The sequence below is a fragment of the Anomalospiza imberbis genome, chromosome 4 (assembly GCF_031753505.1).
Source record: "Anomalospiza imberbis isolate Cuckoo-Finch-1a 21T00152 chromosome 4, ASM3175350v1, whole genome shotgun sequence".
NCBI classification, from domain to species: Eukaryota; Metazoa; Chordata; class Aves; order Passeriformes; family Viduidae; genus Anomalospiza; species Anomalospiza imberbis.
In genome coordinates this window covers 30,701,561-30,728,272 of record NC_089684.1, presented here as the reverse complement: position 1 = coordinate 30,728,272, position 26,712 = coordinate 30,701,561, and the positions used below count along the sequence as shown (strand labels likewise).

At 39.2% G+C, this 26,712-nt stretch overlaps 1 protein-coding gene and 1 long non-coding RNA gene across 11 annotated transcripts; one reads left to right on the top strand and one right to left on the bottom strand.

Moving 5' to 3' along the window:
• Positions 1 to 25,486, top strand: OTUD4 (OTU deubiquitinase 4). Of its 10 annotated transcripts, none has more exons than XM_068187741.1 (22): positions 24 to 494; positions 2,043 to 2,126; positions 5,002 to 5,052; positions 5,347 to 5,393; positions 7,064 to 7,136; positions 7,605 to 7,686; positions 7,917 to 8,061; positions 9,998 to 10,055; positions 10,444 to 10,561; positions 10,692 to 10,756; positions 12,470 to 12,570; positions 13,975 to 14,099; positions 14,223 to 14,403; positions 14,955 to 15,120; positions 15,948 to 16,068; positions 17,759 to 17,814; positions 18,361 to 18,519; positions 19,030 to 19,168; positions 20,181 to 20,260; positions 20,354 to 20,450; positions 21,147 to 21,187; positions 22,852 to 25,486. In XM_068187741.1, exons 1-22 carry the CDS (start codon positions 330 to 332, stop codon positions 24,076 to 24,078), a joined length of 3,381 nt encoding a protein of 1,126 aa, XP_068043842.1. In that variant the 5' UTR covers positions 24 to 329; the 3' UTR covers positions 24,079 to 25,486. The 10 variants fall into 10 exon arrangements, with proteins under 10 accessions (XP_068043847.1, XP_068043838.1, XP_068043843.1 ...); XM_068187738.1 differs by having other exon boundaries at positions 25 to 494; positions 20,336 to 20,450; XM_068187737.1 differs by having other exon boundaries at positions 21 to 494; positions 18,364 to 18,519; positions 20,181 to 20,450.
• On the bottom strand, positions 14,953 to 16,745 carry LOC137472549 (uncharacterized). The gene is made up of 2 exons (XR_010998259.1): positions 16,553 to 16,745; positions 14,953 to 15,210 (listed from the first exon to the last, which is right to left on the bottom strand). It is a non-coding gene; the product is annotated as an uncharacterized lncRNA (long non-coding RNA).
• Positions 25,487 to 26,712: the final 1,226 nt, after the last annotated feature.

Genomic DNA, 26,712 nt, shown 5'->3' with positions numbered 1-26,712 from the left:
TGTTTTCCGCCCGCAGGCCGGCTGTGCGCCTGGGACGCGCCCACTCCCCCCGGCACCGGGACCCGCCGGAGCTGCCCCCGGCCCTCCCAGCAGCCGGGAAGCCGCGGCAGTGACGGAGCTGCGAGTCCGGGCTGCGCAGGAAACTTTGCCGCTTTTCTCCGCGCTCCCCACATGCGAGTGGACAACGTGAAGCCGGCTGCTGCTCTTCCTGCCGCTCCCGTTCCTGCTCCTGCGGCTGCCTGCTGCACCTGTGCCCGGCCCCGGAGCTGCGTCGCGGCTTCTCCTCGCCATGTGGGACTAGGAGGGGTGCGGCGTTCTCCTCGGTGAACATGGATGCGGCGGGCAGGGCCGGCGGAGGGGAGCAGAGCCACCCCGGCAGCGGCAGGGACACCCCCGGGGACACGTCCATGGACCGCTACCTGCGATCTCAGGGCTTGTACAGGAAGAAAGTGGCTAAGGATGGCTCCTGCCTCTTCAGGGCTGTGGCCGAGCAGGTAAGTGGTTACATAAACAAAGCTCCTTCTCACGAAAGCATGGGAAGTGGATCTCATTAGTGGGTGGTAATTAGTGTTAAAACGCAGACACGTATAGGTTAAGGTTATGCAGTCATGTGCCGGTAAAAAACGTGACTTTTTAAAAATAATTTCTACCTTGCGAGGTGAGAGAAGTTATGTGTGTTCAGCTGCCTCCTGCCACCAAGAAATCCTTATCTGTTTTGACCTTCCGCCGCCTCCTCAGAGCTTTTTTCAGTGTAAGATCTCAATATCGCAATACAGCTGCTGGGTATGAGATTGTCTAGGAAAAGGAATTCAGAGCTGAAAAGACACGTTCTTAGTTTTGTTAATTAGTTGACTGTAAAATTAGAGAAAGTGAGTAATTTAATTTCTCTTCTTCCTGTTGAATTCCCCTCCCCCATTTCAGTGTTAGTGTTAAAGGAAAAAAGCGACAGCGTCATCTTGTCTTAAGTACAAGCAAACAGCAGTGGGAGCTCTGGTGCTTCTGATTGTGGGAACCCAGATTCCTGTGCTAATTATACACAGATCACTTTAAAAAAAATTCCTTTCCCCACTGAATTGATAAGTTCAGGCAATCAAACACTATTGACTGGAAGTGGGTGGATTTTTTTATCTCAAGGGAATATATTTATATATATACATGTGTATATATATATATATATGTTGCTATTCTGACTTTTTAATTAATACATACAAAGTATCTCTCACACTTCAGTGTTCATAGAACTTTTTTCAGCTGTTATGTTTTTAACATCCTATTCTTATTATGGAATCATTTAGGTTGGAAATGACTTCTAAGAAAGTAAGGTCTTTAATTCAGAGTTATTAAGTGTTTATCTGCAAATTTGGTCTCATTTGTGTACTCTTCATTCAGAAAAACTGAATTTGGAAGTGATTTATTTTAAGGGTGGTTTGTAAGGACTGCAAGAGACACTGCAACTTAAATTGTCTGGGACTTCCCTAGGTTGTACTGAGATAACCTGTAATATGTGATGAAAGTAATAGTTTTCCAGTAGAGATTTGAATGAGAGGTAGAATGCAGGTGTCATATTCAGGGAACTGAATTCCTGGCTTCCAAAAAAGTATTTGGCCAACACGCCTTTTGAAGAGAAAGTAAACGTGCATTGTGAGACTTGGTTGGATTTTGTTTGAATGAATGCAGTTTGGTAGATGGCTTCCTCATCCATTCCTGCTGTAACTTCTGTCAATTAACTGAAGTCCTTTACAAAGAAGGCAGTTAAAGATTAACAATAAATGCTATTCATTTGCTTTGTAAATCCTCATAAAATTGAAGGTTTGAATTTAGCAAACCTGTGAATTCCGCAGTCAATTAATTTTTTATTAAGTAATTGAGGTTTGACTTGCCTGAAGATATTGCTGCTGAATGAGTATGCATATTAAATATTCTTAAAAATAAAACTAGAGTATTTCCAAGCCTGTATTTAGACAGCAGTCATTAATTATTTGTGGCCTGTCATCAAAACTCCTGAGATCCAATGTCACCTTGTTCTCTTTCTCCCTTTGTAGGTGTTGCACTCTCAGTCTCGACACATTGATGTTAGGATGGCTTGTGTAGACTATCTTCGGAAAAATAGGGAGAAATTTGAAGCAGTAAGTATTTTTGTTTTCTTTGTCAGCATTTAAGAAAAGTTACTTTATTCCTTCCTCTTTGGTATATTCTGCACTTCCTTGTGTTTGTCCAGTATTCATCGTAGCTAAATACCAGTTGGTGCTACTTAAGTTAATTAGCATATATGTGGTAGTAACTCATTTTCAAAAGCCTGGAGAGGCTTGTCTACTTCTTGGACCGATGTGGTGTGGGAGAAGTTTTAAATGCTCATGAAGAAGGAAAAGCAAACTTAATCTTCAATAGTCTATAGTGAAGCTGCTATAATCAGGATTTTAGTTTAGTATAATTCCTACTTTTATTAAAGTCATAAAATGTTCTTGTTGTGCTAATTAATTGCTTTTCCAGTGTATAAGGGATTTAACTGATGAGATTAGTGAAATTTTTTCAGGGTCTGCAGTTTATTATGCATTGGCACTGTAGGTTTTTTTTTTCCCCTAAACATCTGTAACTAAACTTTTCATCAGCCATGGATGCAAAATATTTTGATATTCATTATACTTGGTCAATGTTGGTGCTAACATTACAAATTCCTTTTTTTTTTCTTCCTTTTAAAAGAGCATTAATCAATGATGGTTCTTCTGTTTGTATGGATTCTAGTGTATATACTGTTACCTGATTTCCAGGACAGACAGAAGGGGAGTTAGTATGTGTAAGGATTTGCTACTAGAAGATTATTACTCTTTTTTTCTGTTCTAAATTTACCCAGACCCAAAATACAAAGACTGTTTTATGTATGCACTGGCATAGGGAAGAGAAGGAAGGTAGGAATAAGGGTGTGTCTTTGCGCTGTAATTTCTGACATAGTACCCTCAGCTCTAATGTGAGTGATCACATAAATGTGGAAGTTATCAGGAATTAATGATATAAAATACAGCAGATCTCTCTGGGACAATGCTGCTCTGACTTGACTCTGTCTGGTTGCTTCTAACTCTTGGATATCCCTCTTCTTACTTCTTTTTTTCACTGCTGACTTTTTAATCCCTTTCTTTCTAGAATTTCCCCTCTCATTCCAATATCTGCTTCTCTACTTCTTTCCTTTTGTTCCATTATGTAGTGTTGTGAAATTCCATACCCTTTTTGACTCTGAAGTGTATGTTGTTTCCTATCACTGCTTTGTTAGCCCTAGCTGGTTTTAGTATTGTTTTGGTCTCTCTCATCCAAACTCCTGGTCCCAGTGTTCTTTTTTCCCCCTCAGACATTATCCCAAGGTATGACCTGTCCTCTGTCAATCTTTACAGATTGACAGATTTACTCCTTCTGAAAAGTCTCCTTTTTAAAAGTTTCTTGTGTGAGTAGGTGTTTCATATTTGTTCTCATTTCCCAGTGTTCTTCCTCCCACGGATACCTCGCTTCAGCTCTGCTGATCTCCTTTGATACCTCTGTCTCTCACTCTGCTTTGTGTTTTCTGTCTGGAATACACCACTGTTATCTCTCTTTAAAAACGCCAAACAGCATAAACAACAAATGCTTCTTTCCCTAATCTCCTGGTTCAGCTGTTCACTTGCTACCTACTCAGTCATTATGCTCTATTGACATGGTGGTGCTTCCTGAAGTTCCTCTTCTCTCTGTTGTTATAATTTCAGTTTAAATTTGTGTCTTTCTTTCCACTGATACTGTTACAACCAAGATTTCAGGAGTGTAGCCACCATCTTAATTTCCATCCTTGGCCTGTCTTGCAGTGTTACCTTGAATTGCTGCCGTGTTACATTCATTCTCTAACTCTTCAGTTTCCTAAGAGAACTTCCCGGGGTCCTTCCTTTCTTCCTCTGTGCATTATCTTCATGTCCTTTAATTTTGACACAAAAAGTAACTGCTGTCTGTGATCATGTTTGGCTGATCCACCTTTTTAAACTTCACACCCAATTGCTTCTATCTAAATTAAAAATGTGGGCCAGGCTTTTTAGTTCTTCTCACTTCCAAATGGCTAAAGCAGAACTTTTAATTTCATTACTCCACTCAGTTCTCCTTATTATCTTGTTTCTTAATCACTGTGGGTAAAGAGGCCATCCAGCTTGTAGCTCAAATTTATAAAGGGATTTCCTTCTTGGTTTGCTCCTCTGTGGGTCTTAATTTCCGGTAAATCAAGCAGATAGTGACTAAAGAGCAATTTTTAAAAGCAGCCTCTCTGTGACCTGTGTGGCTGAAACACTTTGAAGTTGTCTCAACTACTGCAGCATCTTTATCTGCTCTTGGCAAATGTGAATTTGGCCTCCTCATGTGTGTTAGGGAGTGCAGTTGAAGGATCACTTTCTTGGGCTGGCACTTGAAGTGTAGCTTGATTGTTTGCATCCTTTGCTGAAAGTAAAAGCAGTTTGAGGTGATAAAAAACAGAGGAAAAAGTGCTGAATGAGTTGGCTGTACTAGATCTTACCACTGCTTCCACAGTATGGAAATGGGACTCCTGTTTCTGATTGTCCATGGTTGTTTATTTAACAAGATGTTTGAATTCAAGTCCACAATTCTCTCTTCAGTGATGCTCTGCATGCCTTAGATGAATTGCCCATAAACATCTATATCACATCATCTTTGCTTTCTTCCAGATTCCCCATTTGTCTGCTGAGTTTCTTTTTGGGGGGTTTTGTTTGTTTATTTTACTTGTGTGATGATTTTGAAAGCTGTTTGTGTGATTATTTTCTGCAAGGCAAACCTGTGTGTTTGACTGTTCATTCCTTCATCTCAACACCCCTTTATATTTGTAAAGGTTGTAAGCTTTGTGAGGGCAGGGGAAACTTCCATTTCCAGCCAGTGGTGCATTCCCAGTGGTACAGTGGGTCACAGGTTGGGGATTCTGTATGGTGCACTACTGAAAATGACTAATTACTGCTGGTTGTTTTTTTTTTTTTTTTTTTAATACAGTTCATAGAGGGGCCATTTGAAGATTATTTAAAAAGTTTGGAAAATCCACAGGTATGTTAGACCTGATTTATAATAGAAAGCTTTTGTTGAAGTTGATGGCTAATTGGATTTTTTTCCTCTGAAGTGTTTTTGATTGAGCTTAAGTCTTTGAATTACGGGAATTTTATGTACGTACTCTCTACTGCAAAATGATTTAGGTAATTGTGTTTTTATGTCTTGTTGAACTCCAGATTCAGTGTTCGTATATTTATTTTCGACAATGATTTCTTGCACCTCTTGATCTGCTTATGAGGAGGTATAATTGTATATTTGTTTGAATTTAGCTTTCTTTTGTTTTCAATACAGGAATGGGTTGGACAAGTAGAAATAAGTGCCCTTTCTCTTATGTACAAGTAAGAAAACCTTTCAATATGTTTTACTGAGATAATTTCTGTTGTTTGTTAGTAGATCAGTTCAAACAGCAAAGATAGAATTACGTTATACCATACCATAGTCCTCTAAAATTTTAAATATATTTGAAAATTGCAGCTGTCAAGGGATTAAATAAAATAGAAAAGTGAGTTTGCAATAATGCCATGTATCTCAGTTGCACAGCCAGTTGTGGGTAATCTCATACAGTTTGTATTTTGTGAATTTTAGTATCCCAGTTTTTCTGTTAAAATTGCTTTTCTTCCTTTTATTCACCAAGGCTTTAGTGCTAACCCTATTGCTCATATGTGAGCTGTACCCATTTCCTATATGCTAAATCTTTATTCACAAAGTAGTGAGAAACAATGTGCTGAATATTTATAACTGCTTTCTAATTATTGTGCAAGGGAGTGAGTAATCCACAGCATCTTCACTGTCTACTGTTTATAAACTCATTAAAAATTCAGAATTTCAAAATGTTTACTGTAAGTTAATGGCTTTGTCTATTGATGAGACAGCTGATAAGAGGAAAGAATCAAACTAGTTAAATATTACCTTTGGGCACTTTGAGTGTTGTGTGTGGGAAATTTTATGGAATTCTCTCTTTGCATTTTGTGAAGTGAATGACCAGCTCAGAGTTGTGTGGATGGGGGAGGACTGAGCTGAAAGTCAGAGCAAAGCTTGGTGCAAGAGGCTTAGTGAGAAGGACTGATGGTTACACTGAGCCGGGTTGTAGAGGGATATAACTCAATTTAAGTCACCAGAATTGGATGCCTAATCACATCAGAAACTGGATGATCATGATCTGTTGTATTTCTGGCCATGAGAAATGTATTCTCATAAACAGGAGTAGTTTATTTTGCAGTTGTGCCACACTGGTATCCAGGACCACAGCTGATAAATGGAGACAAATCCTGGTTAATAACAGTGTGTTTTTAAAATACCCATTGAAAGCACCAGGAGGGTTTTGTGGCACAGGTGTAACTCTTATGTAGTATTTTACTGCAGAGGTGAACACACAAGAGTAGTTATTGCTGTGCTTGTTTTGGGAAGACAGCCTTCTATTGAAAAGGCAGTTTAGAGTCTCAGGGAAAGTAGGAATACTGGTGGAGTTAAGGGGAAAGAGTTGCTCCCTCTCCTGCATGCTGGCACACTTAAGGGAAGTAAGAATTTCCTGTTCTGTTCCAGTAAGTGACTTTCAGACTTTTCAGCATAGGACAGAAACAAAAAGGTTTGATTTCCCTTTCACTCCTCAGACCTCTCACAAATATAGGTTGGTTATCTAGTAAATTTTTCTTTGCTGCCTGAAGTGCATGAGTCTTCTTTTCCTCTCAGAATTGCTTTTTCTGAGTAGTTGTAAAAAGTTGCCTTTTTTTTTTTTTTAATCCAGAAACTGTGAATATACTAAATTATTTTGCAAGACTGATAACATTTTTGCCTATGTGAGAAAGAAGTTGAAGGAGGTGACAGTTTGAAAGGGAGAGAAAAAATATTTAAGCTTAAAATCATGATAGAGATTGATTATAGCAGAGAAACCTGTGTTTTCAGAGGTGTTTTCTGTGGTTATGTATCTTCCTTGAATTTGACCTCAATGCTCAAATTGTTATTGATACTACTTTTAAAATAAATTCTTAACTGCTACCTTTTTTTCCAGGAAAGATTTCATAATATACCAGGAGCCAAATGCTTCTCCTTCACGTGTAACTGAAAATGGTTTTTCTGATAAGGTAAAAAAAGAAAAATCATGGCTATTGTGACAGGCTGAAGTAAGACTACTTTATAAACAGAAGTAGTTGCGTATGACTTTTATTATTCAGCACAATGAAAAGTTCTGAGAATTCAGTTTTAGCAGTTTATTTTGTACATGTTTAAGGCAGTTGTGCTGTTAACACATATAACACCTCTTTTTAAATAGGTAGGATGTATTTAGGGTGTGGCATATCGTCCTGCTAATATAAAATTCTGAAAAAAAAATTTTCAGGCACTAATCTCTGTCTTAATTTTTTTTTGGCTTTTGTTCAAATTCTGTTTGGTTTAAAGGTCATCCACCAAACATTTTGATTATTTTATTGATACATTGAGATCCTGAGAGATAACAAAGCATGTGGGTGCCATAAATTGAATTTAAAGGTAGTGCTTATGAAAAATTAAGTGAGATGCAAAGCCTAAAATATCCATGTGATTTTTTTATATAGGTGTTGCTGTGCTTCTCAAATGGAAACCACTATGATATTGTGTATCCCATAGAGTATGCAGAGAAGGCTGCTCTGTGTCAGTGTAAGTATTAAGCTGTTAGTTAGAACATATTTTTACCAAAAATCTTAAAGCTGTCACTGTTAGGTTTCAGGAAAAGTCTCTGTATGGAGGTTTGTTACAGTTCTTTTCAGTAGCTTGGTTTTCAGATGGAGTTGTCAATGACTGTATGATTGCTGTCTGAAATAGTGGAATAAAAACTGATTTAGCTGGTACTTGATTTTGCTCTTCCACTTTCTCCTCCTCTTCCCCAGCTCTGCTGTATGAGTTGCTCTATGAGAAGGTGTTTGATATGGATGTAAAGAAAATCATGGCAGAACTTAGTGCTGTTGGTGTGACAGAGGAAAGTAATGGGAGCAGTGAAGTGTCTGCTTCAGATTCGGAAGATGACAACTACAGGTAAATGAAATTGAAAAGTTGCCTGTGAGCACATGTTAAATGAATTTTCTGAATTTCTGGTGGATGGTGGAATCCAATGGTCAGGGTTGAAAACATATAAAAACAACTAAGAAAAGAAGCATAAAGAGGTAGAGTTAGAAGTGTGAAAGAATGCAATGTGTAATCTTCACTGACCTAAGGACAGGCTTCTGGCTTTCCTCTGTTCTTCCTGCAATCTAGCTTTGAGTCTCTTTACATAATGGATTGTTGCCATTGCAACATGTGCCTCTTCCTGTTTAGAGTAGCAGAATTGTCTGGGAGAACTGTCAGTGTGCCAGTCTCTGTGAGAATGACTTGGCTTACTCTGCAGCTGAGTAGAGTTACAGGAATCTGATCCAACTTGTGTGGCTTCCACCTCTGGGGGCTGGAATACCTGCTTGAGTTGAAGCTGATGGAGACATATAGATACAGCTTGCTCCATTTTGATGTGGATCATAAAGAAGTGGGTTTATATATTTTTGCTGGATGCTGTAGCAAGCTTTGAGATTTTGACCTGACTCCTTTTGCACAGTCAGTCATTCACAGTGCCATTTTTGCACATACATATTGGCAGTTTTTCTTCTGTTTAATAAGGTTCTTAACTCTGGTTTGTATGAAATTCCACTGAAACTGTGGAGATGATGCTGCATCAGTGGATCATGTCCCCACCTCCCACTGATTGTTACAGTCCTTCCCTAGGGCTCTGCTGTGTGGCATGTGGCAGAAGTTCTTTGAGCTGTTGGGAGCTGGTTTCTCCCACAGGTTGAAAACAACAGAAAGGAAGATAATGGAAATCATCACAGGAAATTTAAAAAAAATTGTGGGAAAGGGATTAGCTATTTCTTGTGTTTGGAAAAAAAAAATACTAGGGAATGTTGCCAATTAAAATACAAAGTATTTCTGCCTGAGGAAACAATTACTATAGCTAAATGTCAGCTAATGGAAATCTTTATTTCTTTTTGTTCTTGGAGCTTTCCTGGGATTCAAATGCAGTAGCTGTGCCCTGTATCTTTGGGATTCCTAAGAAAATATCCTGCTAACCTCCTTAGCACCTTTGGAAATGGGGTCATATGCTCACCGGAGACTGTGGAACTCAATGTTTTTGATTTAAACCATATGTCCTATAATGCAGGGGCTGGCATGTGTGTATATGATTCTTGACCTAGTTAACACAAATTACAGACACTTTGCTGAGTTTATGAAGTCCTAAATCTTTTTTGCTTGTTGAAAACAAGCTTGTTTTGCTGAAGTTGACTTCAGCATGTTTCATAAGCTAGTTTTCCAGAAGATTCTTTTCATTTTATAAATATAAACTTTTCACTTACGTTGTTAGTAAGTTCAGTAGTTTTGGGAGAAGTTAATGCTGACAGTTGCCTACAACTGCTGTAGGAAAAATACTTGGAACTTTCTCTGTGGAAAGTTTTTTTCTGGTGATGTCAGGTGTAGAAAGTAAGAGTAAATTAGAATGCCTGATGGAAGTTAACTAACGGTGTAGGTTTTAGTTTTGAGGGTTTTTTTATGTCTGCTTTTGCAAGGTTTTCCTCATGTAGTTGCAAACATTTAAAGAGGACTTTTGTTTCCCTGGTCTTCCACCCCTTGCTTTTTTTTTTTTTTTTTTTTTTTTTTTTTCTCCTTTAAGTGACAGAAAAGCACACATAAGATAGACTTCCTAAAACTTGTGCTTAAGCCCAAAATCTTATTTCATTATCAAAGAAAGTTAAAAATACAGTTTTTATTTTAGACTGCTTTTTCACTTCAATAGATGAAGATATTCTGTGATATGCTTATTGTCAGGAAAATATATAGAGAATGGTAGTATCATTATTTTTTTCTTATTTAGGTTTGTCTTACCTGATTTCAAGCCTTAGTAATGCTGTAATTCATTATGAAAACATAACTTGCCTCTGTCCCATTACAGAAGTAAAGCTACAACAGTTAGTGATATGAATGGAATGAAGTCTCTTTCTGGCAACAAGGTATTTATCCATTGAGATTTATTTTCTTTCTAATAACTTGTACTGGGCTATATTTTTAGTATTTAATGTTCATGAGAGACTCCTGAGTTACTAGCTTTCCTAACATGTAATATTCTAAAAACAACCTGTTTTCTTTGAAAGTAATGTATATTTTTGATTTACTCAGAGGTGGGTGGGTAAATGTCCTTTTTAGTGCTGCTTAGTTCTTAGATTTGTTCTGGCATAGTTAAAAGAACACCATTTAATTATTTTTTCAAAGCTCTTTATGCTCTATGTATTTTCAGCATTTCTGTGTTTCAGTACAAGGCTTGAGTGCTGTGATTGAAATATGCAAAGCTGGACATGTCTGTGCAGTTGACCATTTAGCACTTTGTTCTGTTCCACGCAGCACCTTGAGAGCAATGGGAATCCCACCTCATTGGTGTTGCCTAAAAAGGTTCTGAAATCGCTTGATCCCTTGGTTTACAGAAACATTGAATACGATGTTTGGCTCCGATCCAAATGGGGTGAGTAACAGAAGACTTCAAAGTTGCAGCTTTTGCAAGCTGTGTTAAGTGAAGCTCTTCTGAAAAACTGATTCAAGTGGCAGTTTGGTATATTTAAACTAACACCATATTACTGCTTCTGTATTTACAGATCAGCAAAAACAAGATTTTTCTATTGCTGCTGGCATGCAATACTCCATTGGAGATAAATGTAAAGTAAGTAATATTGAATTGTAGTTTATGGACACATTAACATTTTGCTCAAGATGTCCATTTTCCCTCTTTGTTAACTATTTTGATATTGCTACTTTATAAATACTCTTGGGTTGTGTCTTCCGCTGAGGATATACTTGTTCTTTAATTGTTGGCAGTGTTCATGACTTACAGCATAACATACAACTGATCAGTGCAATTTTGCACCATTAAAAAGCCACAAGGTTAATTCCAAGAGTGTATGTAGTAAGATGACTGAGAGCCTCAACATTAAGCGTGGAACTGTATATCCATGTGTTTATGTTTGGCACTGGAGATAGTGATTAATCTTTGTACATTGGCTTTGATAAAATCTCAGTACTTCCAAGTAATGAAGTACAGCTTGCTTTAGTTACTGCAGATCCCTGCAGTTGGGTTTGCTTTAGTTACTGCAGTTGGGCGATTCTTCCTCTCGGGGTGTTGCAAGTGTGTTACACAATTGGTCTTCAAATTCTATAAAGATTTGTATTAAGTGTTGCTGCTTAAGAAGAACCAAGGTTTGCCATTAAATTCTCAATTTGTAGATTAGTCTCCTTAAGTGTGTTAATTAAACTGGTGGTACTCTGCTAAATGTGATTCTTTATAGGACATTTGACCATCTCTTAAAGTTATTAATATTAATGACAGAATATTCACTTGGGGTAATCATGTAGCACAGAGGCTCTTCTAGTTTGTACTTTTTAATTTGTCTAATGAAATCGACCATAGTGACTAAACTGTAGGGAAAACACATCTCCAAACCTAAAAAAAAAAACCCATCCACAAAATACTCCACAAAGCCACAAGCCCTCAATCCCCTGGCCCTCAAACCAAACCAACCTAATGCCTAGTTGATTATTTATTGCTTAATAGTACAGACTTAAAATGTGCATTTAAGACCCAAAGGCTGTCTTGTTTAGTATTTATTTACAGGTATTATTAGGAGGAGACACTCTGGTAATTAATATATTCTCTCTGTCAAATTTTCTATGTATGTGGCAAGACAGTAAATATATAGTCTAAAAACATGGGAAGAAAACATGAAGTGAATAGTGAAAGTTAGAGTTGACGAAATTAATACAACTGTAAAGCCAAATGCTGTAGTGAAACATGAAGAAATTTATTTTGTATTCAGCAGAAGAATTTTAAGAACATGGAATGTCAGTCAGACAACTAACACTATGATCATGTCTAAAGAACTTTTTTTGATTGTTCTTAAAAAAACCTTCTGAAGAATAACTCCTGAAGTAGTTGGTGTTCATTATGTTCCTAATTAGACTACATTTTACTGAAGTGGATTTTAATAGGCAAAAGCTTTGAGTTTTATTGTGCGAGAGAGTGTTTTCAGTAAAGCTGAAAAGCCTGGCTGCACTGATTGCTTTTAACTTTCTCATGTGGTTTTGAAAAGCATATTTCATTAAGTAGCGTTCCTCAGCAAGCTGTTTGTTTGCGGGCTGTTTGTTTAGTGTTGTGTGTGTGTGTTTGTTTTAATAGTATTTGTATTTCTTTTTGAAGGAGCAGTAGGGATTGAAGATTGGCTTTTGATTCATTTACTGAACTCTGATGTGTATTTCTCAGGTCTTCAATTGCCCAGAGGAAAAGTTCTGTTTCTCATTGTTGATATTTTAAAGAGTTCACTCCTCTCACAGTCATCTTTGGAGCTAATCCACTTTTTTTCCTTATTCTTGTTCTTTACAGGTGCGCTTAGACCATAATGGGAAATTTTATAATGCCCATATTCAAGAAGTTTTTTCAGAGAATGGGCCAGTTGTTGTATTTGTAGAAGAGCTTGGAGCAAAGTGAGTGCTTAATCCCTTTTGGAAAGGAGCACCAAACTGAACAAAGCATTACTTTGGTTCAGAGTTAACTTGAGCCCCTGAAATGTATCTGTTTCTTTACTTGGAGCAGTACTGCCACAAATTTGTTAAGAAAGCAGCATACTATTAAAAAAAGGAAAAATTGGTTATAATTTCATACTTCTTTCTGTAGTGCCAAGTAGTCTGGGTATTACTTGCAGAGCAGAACAGTAGACAGTAGTTACATCAATAATATTTTAAACTTTGTGCACAAGATTCATTCCTAAACAGATTGACACCAGGCTTATAAGGTGTTGCTTGTTCTTAATAATTAGATGCTAAATTTGTGACAAGATTTTTGTATTGAAAGGTCCATTAAAGCACCGAGCTCCTCTGGTGGTTGAGTAGCTCTGCCTGATTTCACACAGAGTGCCAAGTTGCTGTTTAGATCAGCATCATCTTTGCCCTACCTGGGACAAAAAAAGTGTTTGAAGTTGTTGTTGTGGGTTGTGGATTTGATGGTTTTGTTTGTGTGGGGTGGGGTTTTTTGTTTGTTGGGGTGGTTTGGTGGGGAGTAGGCAGGGAGAGAGCAGTTTGAGACTGCTCTGCTGTAAGCCCTGTGACTTCTGGGTCAAAAAAACTCACACTGATTGTAGTTTGGGAAGAGGAAACTGTTTCAGTCAAGGTAAATGAGAAAGATGCCCATTTATCTTATTTGATCACCATTAAAAAGAATTATGAGATCTGAGGAGTATCCTGCAGTTTGAATCCTTTTAAAATTGGAATTTAACCTGTTTGAATAATATAAATATATAACAAATATATTCTACTAGCTATATATTTACATTAGTCTATTAATATAGAATATATTACATTATTATAGTTATACATTATAATATTATATTACTATATAATAAATATATAAATAAATAACCTTTCAAATAATGTAAACAGTTACTTGGATTATCCTCTAGCATCCTCAATTAAAAAGGCAGTAATTGTTCTGGGATATATGCCATCAATGTAACATCTTTCAATGTTGGCACCTATTGCAGCACTGGTAATAAATTTATCTAAGTATTGCTTTTATCTGAGTATATTGCTTTTTGGGATCATTCTCTTTTTCTGTCGGCCCCGAAGGCATTACAATAGGCACTTCATAAATGGCTGATCATTCTTTTCTAGATAAGTTTATGTCAACTTGCTAGTTTTATGTAAAAAGGAATAAAAAATGGTTTGCTTTTCTACACATTGCTTGAGTGTAATCATAAAGGCCAAGGACTTTGAAATCAGCCTTCTCAAAACTGGAAAGATCTGTCAGTATTAGTGAACATGTGGTATTAATTTATGCAAGTCCCAGTCTGGTCTTTTAAGATATTATTCCCTCTATAATTCTTTGTTTTGTAGGCATGCTGTCTCACTGAAGAGCCTTAAACCTCTTCCACAGACCTCTCCTATGGAGGGCTGGAACACTGTGCCAGGGAAGAAGATAAAAAAGTTTTACCCAATGTGGGGGCAGAATGCTCAGCCTGGTAGGACTGTACCTGGTACCTGTCTTTGTGTGGCAGAATCTTCTTTGTTAGATGTTTTGTCCCAAAGAGCTTAAAAAAATGATTAAAACAAAAGTCTTACCTGTTTTCATGTTGTTATCACAGATGCAGAGTGCAGAGGGCCAAAGAATCAGAGCAAGTCAATCAAACCCCAGTCAGCACTACCTCCTCGACTTCAGCATACTGTGGGAACCAGGCAGCACCAGTTCTTGGGTTCTGGGCCCCAACTTCATCAGACCTCAACTGAGCAAAAAGCTCCGGGCAGGAATCCTTCCCAGTCTGCAAGGTAAAACTGCAAACAGCATCTTCCCTGGCTTGAACTCTTAACGGAGCTTCTGGAAGCCCAGGTACCTGCTTCAGATGCTTCCAACATACTCTTTTGAAATACATTGCCATTGAATTCTTAGGAAGCGTCCCAGGTCCTTAAGAATACACACAAGCATGGGAAAAATATTTTTTTTTCTTCCATGGCAGAAGCTGCCTACAAAGCCACATTTTTTTCTTGGAAAGTGGATGTTAGTGTGGATTATTTTGTAGTTGTTTTTCTTTTTGGTTGGGGCTGAAATAATGTTGCAAGTGCTTCTTGGGCATGGCTAAGATCTTCCCTCAGCTTCTGCTGAACCTGCTTTGTGTTCTGACTTACCACTTGAAAGGAGTATTAGAAGACCTTTTGGCCTGCATTTGTTGGTAGTGAATTTTTGATTCCTTGGGCTACTGCAGCAGAATTTCTATTTCCATACTTGCATCTTCTTCCTTTCTCGTAACCCACGAGTTTGTCTTGGGTTTGATCCAGAATTTCCTAGTCTGAGTGATCCTGCTTCCTTTTTTCCTGCGCAGGAAAGCGGAGCGCGAGCGAAGCGAGGAGCTGAGCCATGGCGGCAGGGACTGTAACTACTTTGGGCTGTCTCCGGAGGAGCGCAGGGAGAAGCAGGCCATAGAGGAGTCTCGTTCCCTTTATGAGATCCAGCAGCGGGATGAACAAGCTTTTCCTGCTCTTTGCAATGTATGCTGCATTCCTTGTAATTAACAGTGCACTTTCCATACTTGTCTATGAACCCTTCATTAGCCATTGGTTTGCTGTCCTTGAATCACACTGCAATTCAAAAACTAGGGACATTAATTTTGCACTTGCTTGGTAATTAAAAGTACAGGTATCTACAATGCTTTATATTTTAAAGATAAGAAAATACACAAAGTAGTTTATCCTGGGAATAATTGAACATCCACACAGTGCTTTAGGTGTGTAAATATGGGAGACACATGAGCATCTGTATTTGTAGGATTTTGGAGAGATCATTCTACTGATGCAATTTTAATGAAAATGGGTGGGAGTCTCAGTACATCCAGGGAAGCGATCAGATCCTGTGGGTAAAGAGCTACTCTCCACATAGGTTTGTTCTAGAGATGTGTAGGGCTTTTGGGGTTTAAATCCTAGGGCAAACAGAAAGAAGAACAAGGCTGGGGAGAATGATTAGGTGAAAGACTGAAGCCTAAGGGACTAAGGTTGTTCTCTCCTGAGCAGTAACAGTTTGCTGTGTTTGCTCACCTGCAGGAGGAGGATGTGATTTATTGTCTGAAACAGATTTTGTCACGTCAGCTAGTGACATGAATGCTCTTAAAGGGCACTTGGCAAAATGTAGCAATGAATGAGAAAGAATGGATGAATCTACAGGATACTGAGTCAGACTCCCAACCTCCTTCCCCTTTCTGCCTATCACAGACATAAATATTATTTGTCATGAAGGCATTATAGTATCATAGCCAAATGATGGTAAGTGTCATTGGACTGATTACATAAAGCGATATTTCTGCTTTTGTCAACTTTTTCAGAACCAGTCAGTCTGTCAGGCTGCTATACAGACTGTGGATAATGTAAACCACAAAAAGTTATCGAATAGCGAAAGAAGAAACAGCAAGTGGACAGCAGAGGTGGAAGAGCAGAAGGAGAAAGGTAAAACTAAATGGGTTTAAATAATAGCTGGGCTTTTTATTTGCTTGGTTTTGTTACCAGCCTCAGAATTTATTCGAGATGGGGCATCTGTTTAGGCAACAAGGGGGAAGTTACCCTAAGTAGCAGTGCCAAACTAAACTGGGATGGAGGTAGCAAGGGTGTGGTTTGTGAAGAAAGTACATTTCCCTGCTTTGTGAATGAGGCTGAGAAATTTTTGTAGTAAACGGGGAAAAAAAATTCCTGGCTGGAAGTTTTGTAGTAAATGGGAAGAGAAATGAGAAAAACTAAAAGACTTATCAGAACTACCGTAAATTAGATCCTTTTGAAATTCTAGAATGTGTGGCAGAAAGTGCCAATGGGAGGAGCATTATGCCCTTTATGCCATTTATGAAGCAGGTAAAAGTATTCACTGTGGCATGGTTAAGAATTAGCATACCATGGTACAGGAAGGGGAGAAGGGTACAGAAGGATTGGAAAAACAAACCTGTTTACAGTAGAAAGCTCTGTCACGTGGTCAAAATTTTGTTTGGATTTTCTCTCCCCCCCGAGTTGGTTACAACACTTCAGCTTCTCTTCATGGACTTAAAGCTTTTCCTCCTCTCTGAGGAAGTGGAAAATGGCAGTAATAGAATAAAGCTGTAGGTGCCAGGAGGAGGTAGTTAGTAAATGTCTGCTAATTGCAAAGGAATATTTTAAAGAATGTTCACATTTTTTAAGGAATGTTCACGTAGAGAAAGCTGGAGAGAAAGTAAAGACTCCACTGTCATGATGAATTTGACTGAAGCGCATGGCACGTCCAGCTTTCTCTGCTTTTTGTGACACTCTGGATTGCATTGCCTCTTGTGAAACTAGGTTACCAATCCTGTGGGAATCAAGTATACTTCCGAGTGTTTAGGGATTCCTATTGCTGCTTGGGGATTTGGCAGTAATTCTCAAAATCAATACTATTTCCATTTATACTGCTGTCTAGTTGTGACAGAGTATATAACAAACTTCTAAAAAGTCTGTATCTGCTATGGATAATCTGGGCATGAGTTTGATTGAAAAGCAGTGGTAGCCAGGTGTGAACATAAGCCAGAATGTGAAGAGCTTGTTCAGATCTTACTATGTCATGACTGTTTTTTAACACTGCCTTCCCCACCAAAGTGTTTGCTGGTGCTTCAGGAATGAAACTTTGTGCAGCAGTCTGAAAACTTTTTTAGATCTTTTAATCCACTGCAACATTCTAAACTGTTTTTACTCAGTCAAAAGTAGACAAGACTTTGAGCTTCTTTTATCTTAATACTTGAATATGAAAATGCCAATCAGAGCACTTTCCCTCTAAGCGAAGTACATATTTCTGTTTTATTAGGAGCAATTTAGGATGAATATATTTAAAGGACAGCTGCATTTCGTTCCTGCTTTCCCCAAGCATCACTGAAATGTTTTCCAAACATCAGTAAAAAACTCCTGTAGAGCTTGGAAAACCCAGGTTGAAGTAGCTGCTCTGTTACTGCCCAAACAACTGTTTGTTTTCGGATGCTTTGATCTTTGGTAAAAATAGAAATTTAAGTTTTCTGAAGTAATATATACTAAGGTATAGGTTTGATTTTGAAAGTTTAATTTTGGAAAGACAAACTAACTGGCTGAAGTTGTGATAGCCATAAGTGGTGTAATGGTTCATTTACTAGGTTATGTCTTGGTGTTGCAGAGTCAAATTCCAGGCAGATCCACTTAAGTCAGAAGCTTGAGCCAAATTCATCTGAGGTAATCTTAAAGAAAAGACCAAATTTTTTTTTAATGTTATTGCTTCTCTGATACATGATTAGCAGAGCAATAGCTGCCTTTAGAGCTGTGATTGCTGCTGCTGCTTTACAGCTTTTAGTAAAATACTCCTAAGGCTGGAGACTTGTATTTCTGCCAGCTTTCCTCAGCCCTGTAACCTATACTTAGTCTTTCTCTGCAATCGGAGTCCTCAAACCTGGGCTATTGAGAGCACTTACAAATCTGGATTTGTAATTGCTTAGTACAGTCTGTACTTTCAGTATAATGGGACCAGAGAAGATTTGATGTTTGCTAATAGCTGTTGTGCTAACAGACCATGAGCTCTGAAGTTCAGTGAAGATTTATGGCCTCTTGTTGGCTTTTAACCTTTGCTGTCCTTTCAATGAGCAAAATGTCACATTAGTATAATATGTGATGGGTGCTTAGCCCACTTGGTATGGAGTGTGGTTTACTGTTTGTGAATAACTCTTTGTAAAGTTAATCTTGTTATTAGACTAGCTGTGTATGTTGTTTCTAACTTTGCTTTAGAAGAATAGTCAAGATGAGAGTTATCCAAAAGCTTCATCTCCTTTGGAACAAGTAAAAACAGATTCTCCGATTGTTGCTGAGCAAGTAAGAAATGTTTGTTTGATTTCAAAGTTTTCCAGTCAGGAGACTTCAGACAAAGGGGAGCTTCATCACAGCCACGTATGTATTACAATACTGGCTTTTAATTACATGGTCATTTCTATGGTGATAATGCTAAAATTTCGTATTTACAGTTAGGAATCTGTTATGTCCAGCATAAAGGACAGCCCTTGATAGAAAAGTAAAAGTATATCTATTCTTTTCTGAAGAAGAGAGGGGTTATTTCATATCTTTCTGCCAAGGTAACTGTGCTTTTCGCTTAAATTCTATAGCTTTTCCTTTTCAGGTTTCTCCGAGGTTATTGGTAATTGCTTGTGAGGGTGGCTTTTCTTTTGGGTGGGAGATACTTAAATGTAAAGCTTGAGGAGATGGTTCCAGCACTAGTGGCTCTGTGGTACACGCATGGCTAGACAGAGCTCAGAGCAGAGTTCTTCACACAGTGATGCAGCTCAGGTCTCTTTGGGTATGTTCCTAGTTACTACTTCCCTGTGGGGATGGTGGTAGTCCAGATAAGGCTGAGTCATCAGCGTCACCAGCCATGATGGGATTCAGATTTGTTTGTTTTTACAGAACCTGACCGAGAACTTGCCGAGCGTAACTCCGACACCCTCTCCAGTCTTCTCTGAGGTGCATTTACCTCCAGCAGTGCCTTCTGTACCAGCCATTGTGCCAGCTTGGCCAAGTGAGCCAGCAACATACGGACCAGCAGGTTTGCAGAAATACTAACATAAATAACAAATTACTAACCCTGGAAAATAATTCAACTCTTGTTACCAAGTTGAAGATACTCGCAGGAGACACTGTCTCGTATAATTTCACATTCCAAAGGCAGGCATTCATAGGAATGTAGTTTCTCACTGCTGAAAGCTAGTGAGAGTTCTAATGTATCTTTGATTGCCTGTATGTACAGTTTGCTTGATTCCCATCCTGAAGGTATAAGAGGGTTGTGTACTTAATTGGCTGTTTTTCCTCTTGAGTGGGATAGCATTGAGTTTTGAGATCTACTTAAGGTAGAACATATTGTCAGACAGCACATTGACACCTGGTGTTTGTGCTCTCTGTCCCATGTAGTAATAGGCTCCTTGGTTGACTCCTGAGGACTCAGCTTGGGGCTTGTATGTCTGAAACTAATGAGATCCATTTGGACCTGAGCTGCAAAGCCAGTGTAATGGGTTTTGGTATGCTGTGCATATCTTGTGGTCTGTGAAGTTAGCTTAGAATCAACAGTGCTCATTAGATCAGGTGCTGAATTTTCTCTGACACTGCTGTTTCTGTACAAGAACCAGCTTTCAGATCACCCTGCTTTGTTCACATGTGACAATCACAATCCTGTCTCACGTGACTGTGTCTGTGACAGAAGATGTGCAGCCCAGTTGATCTAAGCTCAAATTCAGAGTTGACTCTAAATGACTAGTCAGAATGAGAACTTCAGGAATTCACGTGAAAGTTTCATTTCCCCCATTTTTTCCTCCTTCCTATTTCCTTCTGGCATTCATAATTTTAAAAAGAAACAAGGGATAAGTCTAGCTATTTCTGGAAAGCTTAGCTTACTTGTTTCATTCTTTCTGAAAACTATTCTCTGCAATTTGAATCTGCTGCATTAAATCTTTCTGATGTCTTTTGGTTTGTGATTATTTATCTGTATATAGCTATGCATTGATACCTGTTCCATATATATATATATGTATCTATGTATCTATGTTGGGTTTTTTTCCCTCTAGGTATTCCAACCCAAATACCTGCTTCTTCACTGATGCCAGGACCAGCAACGGGACCTGACTCTATTGTATCACAGGCTCAGGTAACATCTGCTTCAGGTGCTGGAGTTCCTGTGTGGCTACAAGCAGTTAACCAGCCTTTAATGCCTTTGCCTCAGACTCTGAATCCCTACCAGGATCCACTATACCCTGGATTCCCTTTTAATGAAAAGGGAGAAAGAGCCGTTGCACCTCCTTACTCCCTGTGCAGTACTGGGGAAGACTTACCTAAAGGTGAGAAGTCTGAATTTGACACCATTTTTCCTAATAGGTCTTCTTTTCTTAAACTGTAGATAAACACAACTTTTTTTGGTCCTGTTGTTATTCTTTGTCCAAAGATCCAATAGTTGTCATTCCGTGATTTAAGATGTGGGAAGGAATATTGAATAGAGTTGTAACTCTTTAGTTTGCATTGGCAACATTGTGACTGTTTCTGGTGGTCACACCTGGAAATCTGGTAGGATCATTCTGTGGTTCTTAGCTTGCCCTATCATAACTTGAGGTTTTGTGTGTGTAAATAATTATCTTTGGAGAACTGCTCCTGTCAGAGTAATAGGTTTGCACATGTCACTTAAAAGCTTGGAAGCTGTTGAGCATTTCCTTACTGATCTGGGAAAATACAGGTTTGGCATACTATGAATGCAAGGTATGTCAATAAAGAACATCTCATGGCTGACTGCACAGCGGTGTTTGTTTAGTGAACTGTTTCTTTAAAAACTAGAAGTTCACAGACTGTTAAAACTGAAATTTAAACTGCTGTTGTGTTCTAGATATCTTACTGTGGCAAAAAACCCCAACTAATCAATTGAAGACATGCATGTAGTAACTTAATACCAGTGTTCTCTCCTGAAATGGAACTTCATGCAGTTTTTGTATCAGACGAAATATTTTAGGTCCTTACAAATATTTTTGTTCTTTCTATTTTTTTAGATAAGAATATTCTTAGATTTTTCTTCAATCTTGGTGTGAAGGTAACTCTTCAAGCTTCCTTATGTTTTAATTTTTGTTACAAAAACCACTTATAAATAATTGTTGGTACTTGGAGTGCAGAAGTTTTGTTGCTGCAGGTGTACGTTTCAAGTCCATCTTTCACTTTGAAATACTTCCTTGTTTTGTGTTCTGTTAACTGGGATTCTAGCAGTTGTCCACAGTACACTTCAAGTCAGCAGAAATCAAATTCATGTCAGTAGCATAGTGAGACCTTTTGGCTTCCATCTGTGGCTGCACAGCCAGCAAATTGTGCTTTACAAAGTCACAGATAAATTGTGAATGTGAAGATACTTCTTTTGGATGGCATGCATAGAGAATGAGAAAAATGCCCTCAGACTTCAACCCTGGCTGTGTATTGGCAAAGCCAGTGCAGCACAGATCCCAAAATCTTTACCTGGGGACACTCCCTTAAGTACCCTGCATGTCTGTTCTTTCTGCTCAGGTTAATGATAATAGTATTCTACTTTTTCGGTAATTATAGTAGTGTGACTGTGTACACGTGATGCAAATCTGTGTGTGTGGTTGGGGAAGAGGCTTAGCCAAATCCCAGCATCTGCCATTGCTTGGCAAGGCAAAGTTGTTTGCTTTCTTTCTGTCTTCTGTACAAAAAATGTTCCTTTTTTACCTCCTTACTCCTTCTGTCAGGCAAATGACTTGGGGCAAGGTGCTGAGAGCTCTTGGGCTTATTTCATGGGACTTTGGCCATAGCAACAAATATTCTTTTGTGTCTGGGCATGGAAAGACGGGAATATTCAGCAGAGTTTCCAATGTAAATATGATACCTCTGCCTAATATAAGTCTCTGTGCTTAATAGGAAGTCTGTAAGTCATTAATTAGCAAGTGTTACCATATTGCATTTAAACAGCGTGAGTTTCCTTAGCAGTAAGGAGAGTCCCAAGCATGTCAGCCGCTATGGATTATTTAGGATCTAGCCTGTCATTTGGTGCTTCAGCACCATCTGCTGGTCCCAGCCCACGTTCTAGAGGCTGTGCTGCTCCACTGGTGTCACAGGGTAGAGCAGGCCCTCTGCATTGTCTGTCTGCTGCTCTGCTCCAGACCTGCCCTGCCCACACCCTTCCACTGCACACTGAGAGGGAAGGGGCTCCTGCAGAGGAGCTCTGCATAGGCTTTTCAGGATGGTTTGCTCCAGGAACTGTTCTACAGAGTCCAGTTCATTGATGTGGAGGTAGAGAAAAGGGAAGGGATCACCACCTGAGGTGGACAACTTCAGTGTTGTGGCCTTTGCAAAGTGAGGTCTAGTAGAAGAAACTGCCAATTAGTAAGTGTGATTCTGGAAAATGAGTTTGAGATGTTTGTCTTCAAACACGTAGCTAGAACATGACTTACTAAGTCAAGCTTTATGTCTTTAACCATATAGAAATCGTTATTAAGTTTTCTTACTGATCATAACTGTTGCCCATTTCAACTGCATTTGGAAGGGAAGCAAAAAATAAGAACACCATCCTAGAGTCATAGGATTTAGAATTGAGGGCAGTTACTGTAAAGAAAATTCACTTTTATCTCCTATAATTAACTGTTTTGAAATGGTAAATGACTGGTAATGACTGGTGTGCTTTTATGTCTCTCTGAATATTCCAAAGACCAAATAACTGATTTTTAATTTTTTTTCCCTGCTGTCTTGCAGGCATACAGTTGTCCCATGTGGGCACCCCATTCTTACCTGTACCCCCTGCACCAGGCCTATTTAGCTACTTGTAGGATGTACCCAAACGTGTCCCTTCCTGTGTATCCACACAACCCCTGGTTCCAGGAGGCTGCTCCTGCTCAGAACGAAAATGAAACTGCACGACCAAACAGGCACTTCGCTGTCCAGACCGAGGCCAGGTCCAATGGTCAGATTCCACAGGTTGACAGATCTCCATCACTGCCTCTGATCATACCTTCAGCTCAGGTGACAGAAAGTCAAGGACAGGTCTGTGTTGAACCGGAGAATCCAGCGCAAGCTCTTCATGCGAACTACGAGGAGTCCCTGAGAGGGAAAAATATGTTCCCGCAGCCGCCCTTTGGACACAATCACTTTCTAGGAGCTGTTCCAATAGCACCTCCTTTCTTTCCTCACTTCTGGTATGGGTACCCAGTTCAGGGCTTCATTGAGAATTCAGTAGCAAGACCTAATCTTGTCTTGTCTCCTGAGGACAAAGAGGCAGCAGCTGGCACCTCTGCCAGCACGTACGTGGGCAAAGAATGCAGCCCTCCAGTTCCTGGAGTGAACTGTGCAGAGCCGCTCCAGAAGACCAACAGTGGCAGCGGCTCCAATACTGTTCCATTCCCAGTGGCTGCTGCAGGGACCCCAAAAGACACTTCAGCCAGGGCACCCCAGCTGGAGCAAACCTGTCCTTCAGCCACTCCTAAGCAGAAAGCAGCCGGGCAGCAGCATCGCCCTCCACAGACACAGGGCCCGGAGAGGCCGACGGCAGGGCCAAGCATGCAGCCACTGCTGGCAGAACCTCCCAAAAACGAACCGAAACCCGGCACTCCCAGCCGGAAGGAGAGGCCTGCTAAAGGGAGAGAGTCCAAGGGTGCTGGGAACGTGCAAACGGAAAGCAGGGCCCAGAGAACAAGAGAGGAGAGCTCTGAAGATGACACTGAGGTTTCTGACATGCTGAGGAGTGGCAGATCCAAGCAGTTCTATAACCAGACTTACGGAGGAGGCAGAAGGCCCAGACCTGACAGGGGTTATTCCAGCAGGGGAGGATACCAGTTCCAAAGAAATGAGGAGGCCTGGAAAGGACCACCCAGCAGAAGCAGAGATGACGGCTACCAGTATCAGAGAAACTTTAGAGGGCAGCCATATAGGAATGACAGGAGAAGGGCAACACTGGGAGATAATCAGAGGGGGCAGCAAGCATAAAATGAGTGGATAATTGGAAAACTTAAGCAAAAAGTAATTTGAAGTAGCAATTTAAAATCTTAATTTCTTTTTAGTGAAGTTCAGTGATATGTTTAATTTTGGGCTACTTTTTGGCAAATGAAGACTAGGAGGATGTCAAGTCCTACCATAGGGTTTTTGGGGGGATTCTAGAGTTTGTTTGGCTTAGCAGTTTTTCTTCAATGTCAAATTAGAAAAAAAAAATAGGTTTAGTGTTTGATAATTTTTTCCCCACAAAGGTTTGCATTTGTGATAGAAGATGGGTATGTGCGTTTACTAGAGTGACAAATGACAGCATTTGATGTGATTTAGATTCTAAAATTGACAGTAACATTGCACCAAATATAAAAATGTATATTTTATCATACAATGCCTTAGTTCTGAACTGAGCTAAAGGAATTCTCAGCCTACTGCACTGTTGTCTCTGATATGCTTCCAACCCAAAGGCCTTTCATCTCAAAAAGAAAAAATATCTGTCAAACTTGAATGTTTCTCTTGTGTGTTACACGTATGGCAGCCAGCTAACCCTGTGTCTTAGGTATGTTGTATATAGTTCTTTTCATAATCATAGGGTATATTTTTGAATTTAAAAAAGCATTTATTTGTTGAAATCAAAATCAAGACAAGCAGTCAAGAATACCTGTGTATGAACTGATAAGAATGGCTGTTTCCACCATGAATTCTTCTTAATGCTGGCGTGACTAGAATGGTGCCTATGCCAACTGAATAATTACAAAGACAATAAAAATGTAGATGCTATGCATTTCCAAAATAATTCTGCATCTGTTATAATAGCAGAAGTTTTTTTAATGCCACTTTAACACTAATGCACTGACAAATCCTAGATATTTTGTGAGGAGATGCATAAAGTACATGTTACATTTTTTAAGTTTGTACAATTGAGCTACTGTTCAGTATTCTTTTGTTGTTGCACTGTTGATGTTTTGCATGTACAACTCCTTGCTGGAACTACTTTTAAAAGCAAGAATGGAGAGTCTCAGTGTGCTCTGCTCTTCCCTACGATTCAGAAGAAAGTGGCTTCTGCCTTATATTTTTACACTGTGTCAGAGTTCTGATGCTGTTTCTTCTGAGCCCAGTTACGATCTCTGCAGTGTTCCTGTTGCCTTTGCAGTCTGGATGCTCAGCTGTCCAGGCTCGGAGAGTGCAGTGCACAGTATTCACTCAGCTCTGTTGCTCTGTAAAATTGAACTGTTGTGTATATTTTTATATCTCTGTATACAGTAGTGTAGGTGACGGTACCCATTCATTGTGTCTGAGATTGTACACCCTTGGTGCAGAAACCAGAGTGATATGTTACATGATAAAGAGTTTGTTTTCAGATGCATGCTATGTATAAAACCCTAATTAAAATAAATGTTTTGTCTTTTCACTTGCTTTCTAAATTATATGTATGTATTTAAACCAGTTGCAATGGCATTAAATGAAATGTTCTTACAGAGCCAGTTGTAGTAAGCAGCAGAATGATGAACAGCATATGGCAGGCAGCAAACAAAAAGAAGCCATAAACTGGAGTTTTTGTTTGTAGGGGTCATGCTGGAGGCTTTTTGGTTTTTCTTTTTTTAATCAAAATACTTTTTCATTCAGGATATCAAAAGAGGCAATCTTCACTTTTTCAGGTTGAGAATGAAGCAAGCACTGAGGGATTTAACTGGTTTTACCTTTGTAATTATTTTTTTTATTTCAACTCCTTTCAAAATCATGAAGAGGGCTGCTTGTTGAGTTTACTGGTGAATATTAAATGCTAGCTCTACCCCCAAATTTGTGCAGCAGTCACTGAACTAATCATTCTGTCCTAGAGCAGGTAGTTCATCACAAGCTTTGTTGCAAGAATGAAGCCAGTGACACTTCTTACAGAAATGTGTTGGGAAACACTGGGGAAGAGAGGCATGGCAATAACTGGGGGGATGTGCTTTTAGAATTTGTATTTAAAAAACAGCTGCTTTCAGCTGGGCCTGCACTGCCTTGCTACTCTAGGACAGTGAAGGACTGGAAGGTGTAGGTGTATTTTCTCTGATGCTGATCAAGTAAGTTTGGTTTCCTCTCTTGCTGAAGGAGTAGTAGTATACTGATTGGCCCAGCCTCTGGCCTGTGCAAAGATGTTTTAGATTGCAAGATCCTTCTGTTAATATATGCAATATTCAGCATATAATCAGCTGTGACACACAGCTGAACCACATCTTTACCTTATCCTTATTACAACTGATTCAGAGAAAACTGCACAGCTCCAGTCCAAAGGGAGTTAAGCTGTGCAGAGGAGAACAAGTTTGTAAATTTTGTCAGCCTTTGTAAGTTTCTGTCTGACCAGCGCAGTTGTGTAGGGATGTACTCAATACCTGCACTTCTTTAGAGAGTCCCTCTGCTGGTGTAGTACAGGTGCATTGCTGTTAGAAGACAGAGGCAGGCAGTGTGTATATAATGCTTAGTACTGCCAAGGTTATGAAATAACCATGTTACTAACTCACACAATGGCAAAACCCCACAAATTACCCCCACTCCTTTCTGTAGCTACTGAGGCAAAAATGTAAACAAGGAACAAAGCCGTGTTTTCTCCAGGCTTTTCACATGCCAATGAAGGCAGAGAACGGTTGAACGGAA